Source organism: Cyprinus carpio, chromosome A1, assembly GCF_018340385.1.
Source record: "Cyprinus carpio isolate SPL01 chromosome A1, ASM1834038v1, whole genome shotgun sequence".
In the NCBI taxonomy this organism is placed as follows: domain Eukaryota; kingdom Metazoa; phylum Chordata; class Actinopteri; order Cypriniformes; family Cyprinidae; genus Cyprinus; species Cyprinus carpio.
Window position 1 is genome coordinate 5,067,238 of NC_056572.1, and position 9,860 is coordinate 5,077,097.

General features: G+C 45.0%; 1 protein-coding gene across 2 annotated transcripts in view; it reads right to left on the reverse strand.

Moving 5' to 3' along the window:
* The window catches only part of LOC109078388 (protocadherin-7-like), a 34,488-nt gene extending 26,289 nt beyond the window's left edge, over positions 1 to 8,199 (reverse strand). The window contains exons 1-2 of one of the 2 annotated variants that reach the window (XM_042721017.1): positions 4,699 to 8,198; positions 3,360 to 4,076 (exon numbers count right to left, since the gene is read on the reverse strand). In XM_042721017.1, coding sequence (XP_042576951.1) covers positions 3,360 to 4,076; positions 4,699 to 7,269 — 3,288 coding nt within the window. In that variant the 5' untranslated portion in view covers positions 7,270 to 8,198. Of the gene's footprint in view, positions 1 to 3,359; positions 4,077 to 4,698 lie in introns of both variants that reach the window. The other variant, XM_042721050.1, reaches the window with a different exon arrangement.
* Between the last annotated feature and the right edge of the window lie 1,661 nt (positions 8,200 to 9,860).

Below are 9,860 nucleotides of genomic sequence, written 5' to 3' on the forward strand. Positions count from 1 at the left end.
CCTGCAAAAGTGAGGTGAGCATTAGCAATCTCCCCTCATTTCTCTTTCTCTCTCTCTCTTTTTATATCCCTCCATATGTCTCCCACTGTCTCCTAGGCCCTCCATCACTAGTCTCCTCAATTAATTTATAATATCTGTCACTGGAGTCAGTCCTCACTAGCATACGCATGGCCCCCGTGAGCATGCAAGTGTGAGTGTCAAGTATATCGACTATACATCTGAACTGTTGCCTGATCCCAAGTGTGTGTGTTGAGTTACATAGACTCACCTACTGCCCACCTGTCTGACCGTTAACCCTGCACACCCGAGCAGCGTGTCTGCAAGTGTGCGTCGACATTCGCAACATTAACAAGCCTAGTATATTGATCGCCGCTCTGTCTATTCAAATGATAGGAATGTGGGCCGCCGTGGGGACAGAATGCAGCCGGTCGATAGGTGTTGGGGTTAGTGGGCAGAAGGAGGAGGGGCTATAGAAAAAGTGCACTTCAGCAAAGTGGAGTTTCACTTAGAGATATGCTGAGTTGTGCCTTTATAGAAGATAGGAGAGATGTGTGGTAGAGAGAGAGACAGATATAGGTCAACAGGATTTCCATTTTCATCAGCATTCAAATCTGAGAGTGCCGTTTATGCATGCGTCCACAGACACAGGCCTGTTTGCAAATTCAGACAAAGGTAGGGTATTGGCTTGCCATCACGCTATTCCAGGAATCGGCAACCTACAGCACGCGTGCCAAAAGTGGCACGCAGAGGGATAATCGCTGGCACGCGAGCAATAGGGAAAACTGCATACTGACGTACACTTTGAGGTAATAACTTCTCATAGTCACACAGCCTGCTAGGAGCTATATATACTATTAAAGAGTGAGAATTAACTTGCGCTAGTCTACAGATGCGCGCGCGACCGCTGCACATACTAGGTGCTTCAGATCAAAGCCTCAGCGGTCTAACAGCGCTCGTCAATGTCAAAATGACTGAGATGGCCAATCAAATCAAAGTAGGCAGGGCTTACTGTTCACAGAAGCAGAGTGCAAAGCGCCAGTTTAGCATTAAAGAGAGCGAGGTAAGATGATGATGCAAATCATTTAATATTAGTCAACTTTCAACGATAAGTTTTATGATAGAAATGTTAAATGACCGACAGCTATATCCAGTGATCCAAACTACTAAAGGTTTTTTTTTTTTTTTCTCAAATAACATGGCCATTTTGAGAGAGAGAGAGAGAGAGAGAGGGAGAGAGAGAGAGAGCACAGTGGTTAACCAGAAAAATTAAAAATGGCACAACATGCCGATAAGATTGTTGACCCCTGCGCTATACCATCCCACACACATACACATAACGTCTACACCAAGCTCGAGTTAGGCTGGGTCACATAGCTCTGTGGTAGAGGAGTTAATTACAGTGTGATCAATAATTGATTAAACCGTCAGAAAGAGTCCAACAAACTCACCAGAAAGCATTAACGCACTCTCACACCAAACTCTTGGCCAAGCATGAATGCACACAGAAGCACACAAATACACAACCAAATTCTCTATTAATCATTTTCAGTAGAAAAAATGTTAGCAGATTAAGAGGATTGACTCGGTATTGGATTAACCCACCCACTGCGGTCAGGATCACACCAGCGTGGATGGATTGATTAGGTCTTGCAAGGTGGGCATCTCAGTAACGACTGCATCAGCTGTTTTTTAGGCTTTGGGTAAAGAGACTTACAATCTGACTGTCAGTCATGCTAAAAAGACCAAAAATTACATGTCATTTAGGACTCGATATCTCGCGTGTAGACCTCTGCGGATTTGGTTTAAGCTCCCAACACCTGTCAGAAAATGTAATGCGATCCCATGGTTCAATTTAACCATGTCTCTCTATAGTACGCGGCCACCCTTTGGTTCGGGCTTAGTCCAAAGCACCTGTCAAAGAGTGCACAGGTAATCTTTTTTTAATGCTTCCGTTAAGTGCTAAGCTAGCAGTTTGGATATGATGCATTAAATATATGAACTGGATAAAAGTGTAAAGATGACAGATTAAGTCAAAAAAGACAACTCTGCAAGTCTACGAGGTTTCTCTCTCAAGCATTTCGTGCCTATGCTGTCAAACACACTGGCCAGTTTCACTCAAAGCAGGTAGGCATATATTCAGCTCTATATTTAACACTTCCAAACATGTCTCAAAAAATGAAAGAACGAGGAAAGGAGTGGAAAGAATGTCAAAGATAGGAAAATAAGGGGAGTATGATGGAGAAAATGATAGAAAGCAAGACAGAAGGAGAGAAAGTGAGAGACTGAGCAAGTGAAAGAGATCTATGGTGGTGTGAGAGAAAATGGGTTATATTTCTCCTCTCTTCGACAGTCTATTTTCAGTAGCTACTCCTGGAAAGGAGAGCAGGCAGTTAGCACCATATAACCTTAACCACTCTACACGCAGTAACACAACAACAGTACAGGCTGAATACAGAAGTTGAGACATTTGTCTACAACTAGTTTTGCTTTTTCTTTGATGGGATGGTATTTACAGTAACTAAGCACAGATCAGCTTCAATTCACCTCAGAACAACAAAATAACCCAAAGGCCATTGACTATATATGGGCATTATATTGAAAGTGCATATAATTACGAGCAATGTATCCAGGGAAGCCTGTTTCCGCCTGTAAAATATAATTGTGACGTTCCTCACAATTATTACTTCTTGTAATTTCAGTCTCCCTGCTGTGCATTTATATTTCCAATTGTGAATTTATATCTTACTGTTTGACTACATCTCACAATGTGACTTTATATCTCATAGTTGGGACTTTTTAATCTCACAATTGCAATTTTATTTGCTAGAAATGTGACTATATTTCACAATGTGACTTGGCAGAAAATGCCCTACAATGTGACTGTGTCTCACAGTAGTTACTTTATATGCCACGGTTGTGATTTTTGTCTAACAGTGTGTCTCACAACTTTTGTCTCACAGCTTAAATTTATTTCTTACTTTAAACATTACCATACACCTATTTTATACTTTGAGTTGGAAACTGGCTTCCACATATAACATCTTTTTCTTAGAAAATCTAATTACAACATACTCAAAGAAAATGTGTAGGGTAATTCAATGGCTATCAGCGTTTTCTACATTAATAAAGGAATATCCCGCAGGACTAACTGGATTCAGGTTAGTTTTGGAATCCAAATCTAGATCAAGCTTGAGGCTTTTGTCCTGACAAGCCTTGTACGATTTTTTGGTAAAAGTTACTCCCTGCTAGCCAAAACGATTTAGAACTAGTACAATCCTGAGACACTTCATGAACATAGCCTGCATGTACTTTTTGAAGGTGCAGTGGTGAAATTGAGTCGTAGATCTTTATTTTCTTACCTGTTTGCTGTACTTTACAGTTTGGCAGCCATAATCGGAGCATTGGTCTGAGCTGAGTGACATGGCGTCTGCATTACTTGTGCCGTTGCCAGTGAAGGTGTTAGTGGGGGGCAGTTCCTGCACAGCCTGGTGCTTCTTGCCTTCCACGGGGGGTGAGTTGGGCTGAAGGTGTACTGCAGGCAAAGGTGAGCTGGACTTGTAGTGGCGAGCCAGATCTGGGCTTGATTGGTGACGTCTCGAGCCAAGTCTGGGACTGCTGGGGTCTCCGTTAGCTGCTGCACAATAACGTGCTGCAATCCTCTCGCTGGCACTGCTGGCCTCTTCATCCTCCTCTTCTTCATCACCTCCCCCACGTCTGCAACCATTCACCGTCATAATTCCACTGTATAAAGAACGCTCAGATTTGGCAGTACCGTTATTACGCTTGTCTCTGCGTGGTTTGCGCCCACGTTCATTTTGGGAGCCCTGGGCTTGTAGAGGGGGAGGCTGTGGACTGAAAAAGTCCTCTTCTGGCTCCTTCTTCCCAGCCTCATAACCGTTCTTACCCTGTGCCCCACACTGTCGAGCTGTCACAACCAGAAGGATCACCAGAATAACGGCAGCAGCACCAGCCAGGACACCGATGGCAACGCTCAGGCGTTGTTTACCCAAAGCTCTCTCACTGTCTGGGTCACCTGCAATATCCATATAGAGGGGGACTGCAAGGCTGCGGGCCACCTGAGTGAGAGGGAGAGAGAGAGAGGAAGAGCAAAAATGGAAAGTCATAAATGGTGTGTCTGCCCTTTGATAACTGCATCCTCATTTTACATCTCTGTCTGCTGAACCACACACACACACACACACACACACACACTCATACACATACACATTTATCCCCACTACTAGGCCCAGACTTCTCAATTATCATGTCAAGGCTTGGATATTCAATCACAGTTATTCTGCGCAGGCAAGTGTGACTGTGTATGTGTATGCAAGTGTGTTTGTGTATCTTTCATCTTTGTATCTGCATGTGCTTCCTTCTATCAAATATCCAATGTGGGTCAACAGCAATATGATGCATGAATATTTATAAACAGCAATATACAGAAAAAAAGTGCTAGGATTTCCTAGTTGTGCAAAGTTATCAGTAAGTTTCTGACTGCAGTTCACTTCTTTGTTCATTTCTTTGTCAAATAAAATAACTCCATTCAGTTTCAATCCGTTTCACTTTCATTGTTCCTGTTTGGTTACATTCTACACTGGCTTATTGTTCAAAAGCACATGCTGTTATTCTTTCTCTTTACTGATTCACCCTTTGTTTGCATTTATTCGAACAGCATGCTACTCTGATGTGTCTCACCTGTGCATCCACCAGCGTAGCATTGGCCAAGCTCTCATTGATGAAGACATGCACCAGTGCTGTGGCACAAAGGGAAGGCACGCCACTGTCATTGACCCGGACCACCAAGCGGTGCAGACCCCTGTGTCTTCTCTCTAGGGGCTCTGCCAAGGTTATGACCCCACTACTAGAGCCAATCTCAAACAGATGAAAAGGGTTTCCGCCTACCAGAGCATAGCGGAGATCGGCATTAGACCCTGTGTCACCATCAGAGGCTGTGACTGTGCGGACTACAGTCCGAGCCCCGCTAGCGGGTGGCAGAAGGGTGTATGATTCATTAGCGGGTGATGTGATGGATGGTGCGCTGTCATTTTCATCAGTGACAAACAGGGAGACGGTAGCAGTGGCAGACCGTGGCGGTTCTCCACCATCAACGGCACGCACGCGGAATGAGTATGCGCTACGTCGTTCGCGGTCAAAGGATGCAGAGGAAAAAATGGTTCCAGTGTTATTTTCAATGGAGAAAACTTCTTGCTTTCCCTCTTTGCCCTCTTCTCCACCCTCCTCTTCATCATGCTCAACAAAAAGACTCAACTCTGCATTCTCACCTTCATCTGCATCGGTAACAGTCACCATGCCGACAGGGCTATTGATGAGAAGGTTCTCTTTCACATAGAATGTGAAGACTTCCTGGACAAATTTGGGGGCATTGTCGTTCCTGTCCGTAACCTGGACTACGACAGTAGCAGAGCCCTGCAGAGATGGTGTGCCTTTATCTCGAGCTATCACACGAAATTCATAGCGTTCCCTCTGCTCTCTATCTAGTGCCCCAGTTGCACGAATATCACCGTTATCAGCATCAATGTAAAAAGCTCCATTAACAGACGGGTCCAGTGAGTATGCAATCTCTGCATTCTTGCCACTGTCTGCATCAGACGCTACTACAGTGACCACTCGTTCTCCTGGGGCATTATTCTCTGCAAAATGCACTTCCACTAAGCTTTGGGCAAAAGTGGGAGCATGGTCATTTATGTCCACCACACGCACCAGAAGGGAACTATTACTCGAGAGGCTTGGGCTACCGGAGTCCACTGCCACAATAGTGACACTATACTCACGAGTAGCTTCATAATCCAAAAGTGCTGAGGTGTGGAGAAAGTATTTCTTTTTGTTTCGTTCAAAGGCATCGTCTGTGGCTGGTGGAGGTGCTAGGGCTGTCTCACCCGCCGGTTTCAGAGTGAATGGTACATCTCCAACCACAGTGCAGGTAACTGCACCATTCTCTCCCTGGTCGTGGTCTGACACCTGCACTAATGCTACTGGAGTGTCCACCAGCACGTTCTCTGGAACCATTGCAGCACCATCGCGAACAAGGATTCGTCCAATTTTTCGAATTTCTACTACTGGTACATTGTCATTTTCATCCCTGACATTGAGAATAACTGTAGTGCGGTCAGTACGAGGTGGTTGGCCACGGTCACGGGCTGTGATGGTGAAGCGTAGCTGTGAAACTTCCTCACGGTCTATACGATGCAGAACGCTCAGCCAACCTGATGCTTCATCTAACCTCAGGAGGCGCCGCACTGATTCTGTCGCTGCTCCAAACACATACTCAACCTGACCGTTCACGCCGACGTCACGGTCTGAGGCACGCACCTGCAGGACAGGTGTGCCAGGTGGGGCATTTTCTGCCATTTCTGCTTCATACACGGCTCTTTCAAAACGTGGACTGTTGTCATTGACATCTGTGATGGATACTCGTAACAGAGCTTGTGAAGAGCGGGGCGGGTTGCCGCCATCACAAACTCGTAGCACCAGTTCATAAGAATCCCGTGCTTCGCGGTCCAGAGGCCCTTTCACGATCAGCTGAGGCTGTTTCTGTCCTTCAGGTGTGTCGGCCACTTGTAGTTCAAACACGCTGCTCCTGCTGGCAGGTCCTGTCCCTGTTTCTGACCCTCTCCTTCGGTCACCACCGTTCCCATTTGTCAGTCCGTTCGCAGGTCGCCGTGAAGATGACCCCACATCTCTACTGTCCTGGATAAGCTCATAGCGATCAATGCCATTGCGGCCAAAATCACGGTCTGTGGCTGTGGGAAGGAGATAAAGAGTGCCGATTGGGCGATTCTCCTCAACAGATAGTGTGAGTACTGGTGAAGGGAAAGAGGGGGTGTTGTCATTGATGTCTGTGACTACAATACGGCCATCAAACAGATCCACCCAACTCTGCAGGGGACCTATGACTGACACTTCAAAGTTCAAAAAGCACTCATTCTCGTCAAATATCATCTGACACTGCGGCAGCTTCTCTCTGTCAATCCTCTTGCTGCCTGTAGTAAGCTCTCCAGTGACGTTGTCAATTTTGAAGTATTCAGAGCCAGATTCCAAAGCGAAAGTGACATCACCGGTCCCAATCCCAGAGGTGGACAGCCCCAGGTCTGAAGCCACGTTCCCGATGTGCACATCGGCCGGCCCCTCTTCCGCCACGCGGTATCGCAGCACTGAATTGGAGCGCGGGAGCTGAGTCAGCAGCTGCAGGATAAGCACGAGGAAGCAGCGCGCGGAGTGCACTGCGCCAACGCTCCTGCTCCCCATGACTCTCTCTCTCTTTCTCTTTCTCTCTCTCTTTCACTCTCTATCTGCAGCTTCCTCTGGTCCAAGACAGACTCGTCAACGATTAATCTCTATAAACGCTTCCTTCGGCAAAATCTTATTTTCTCCAACAGTCTTTTTAGTTCCCCGGTCACGTTTTCAACACGATAAAATAAAACATCCACTTTGTGAGGAGCTCGGTATCGGCGATAAGTCTTCACAGCTCTTTTACGGACAATAATGTTTCTTTGTGCCTTTTAGGAGTAAACGGGAGTCAGATTTGAGCAGTTTAAATGACTTTGTCCGGCTCATTGAGATGCTGCGGAGCGCGGGCTCCTCTCGCGCTTTCACTGTTTTAAACTGCAATGCAGTAGAACACAAAAGCGATCTGTATGTGAATTCAGCTCTCACATTCGCATCCCAGAGCTTGCGCTACTGGCTGGGAATAAGCAAAAGTGCTTTTTATAAAGTCTTTCCCGATATTATTTTTTTTTCTCTTACCTTAAAAAACAGCAAGAGGAAAATTGGAAAGCTTTCCCGCAGTCTTACGCGCGCGTGCCAAGCTCTTAGAGATTCCTTTACGGTGAACTTGACAAAGAGAAAAGCTTTCCAGTTCGACTTCTCGGAGCACGTAAATTAGCCACTTATGGAAAGATGGCGAGCAGGATAGAGAAGTAGCAACAAAAGCCTTTAGTAATTCCTCCGGAGTCCGTAGTGGATGTGTGTGAAGTGTTTGAGGAAAAAGTCCCGCATTCTCCTCCTCCCCTCACCTGCACGTTCTACTGCACTGCATGTGAACGTCCCTCAAATGATGCTGCAGTCTCCCTCTCTCTCTCAACCTCTCCCTCTCTCTTCTCCCTCCGTTCACTGCAACACTTCCCTCGCTACGTAACTCGACCGTTCAGATGAAATGGGAGACCGTGAATGTCTCGAAGGAGCTCGCGATTTCCTTTTAACCAGTCTAAAAGCGCAAATACGAGGAGGTGAGGGGAGGGGGTGTTTGCATGCGACCACAAAACAAAATACCCCAAAAGAGAAAAATACACCGATACAGCTTGACAAGTAAAATGATCCATTTGTGCTAACAGAACAACTAAGTAAATAAAAAATAATTTTCACAACAATGTCCTAAATATGAAGGGACATTTCGTTCATAGTCAGTTTCATTTGACAAATATACATCAACAAAGTAAAAGCAGTAGGGCTATTTGTTAACACTGAAATGCGTTCTTCTACAAAAACACATTTAAAATAAACATTTTAAATTTGAAATAATATGATGAATATGTATTTTAAAAAGATATGTAAAAAGAGGTTGTAAGAAAACATCTATATAATATAGCATTTAAAGTGGTGAAAGTGTGTACAGGCTACACACAAAAAGAAATCAAGCAACCATAACAACTATTTACATTTGTTTTGTATACAAGTGAGTGGCGTTGCAGTGAGGTGGTTATATGGTCTTATAGCCTATATGGTAAGAAGCTGTTTCATAAGAAACCTGGAGAATAACTGGGGTCATTGGGGCCTTTTACAATGGACCTGACATTTCTAAGACATCTCATTATGGCCCTCACAAAAACAAATGGAAAATGTCTTGGATATGTTCAAGTGTGTGTGTTGTTTAGATCCTACTTTGTTCATTAACTATGATCAGGTTGAAAACAATGAGACTGAAAAAGGTTTCAAGGTTTGTGGTCGAGGTCTTTGGCCATAAAAGGTTTGTTAAATAGAAGAGTCAACTGTGAAACAGAAATATGAAAGTGCTAAGACACCTCTATGTGTACACTATATTAGTATAAGTGTAGGCTACTGCGATAGATAGATAGATAGATAGATAGATAGATAGATAGATAGATAGATAGATAGATAGATAGATAGATAGATAGATAGATAGATAGATAGATAGATCTATTTATATGTCTAAACGTTTTTTATTTTGCCACAATGGATTTAGTTAAGATAGCTAGTGCTATTTCGTTATTTCATCAATTCTGATTAGGCTGTAAATATAATCTATATTCGTTTTCGTACTATTTTCTTTTGTTGTTATGTCTCTGAATCACGAAGAACTACTCTCTGTCTGAATGCGGCAGTGCTTTTCGCTCATCCTGTGAACAATGAGCATGTATCGCACACACACTCTCTCTCTCTGGTCCCAGCACGGTCTGCCCCGTAGCCACGCGGATGCGCGAGCGCAATGCAGCACTGACTAAACGTAATACTACAGTCACACAACAAAAGGAGCTGCTCTTCTCCGTCTACACACTCCATCCCGTGTTCTCAGTTTCATACATGCGTTTAATTCGTGGGATGAAATGGTTTGAAACTAACGTAGGAGGGTTTCCCTGGTCGAACCCAGTTCGTTTGGTCATAGCAGAGGAGGTTGCGAGCGGAGGAGCAGCAGCATCAGATCTCAGCGCGGCTGTCCCGCTGCTGCTGCACCGGGGCTGGTTAACATTCCACCGGCGTCACCACACGTGCGTGCTGTATGCTCTGCGTCTCGCGCCCTCTGTTGTTCCGCGCGCCTTTTGATTTCACTTCTGCAATCAATCCGTCAGGCGAAGTGGGTGGGAGAGTGGATTCAGCGTTCG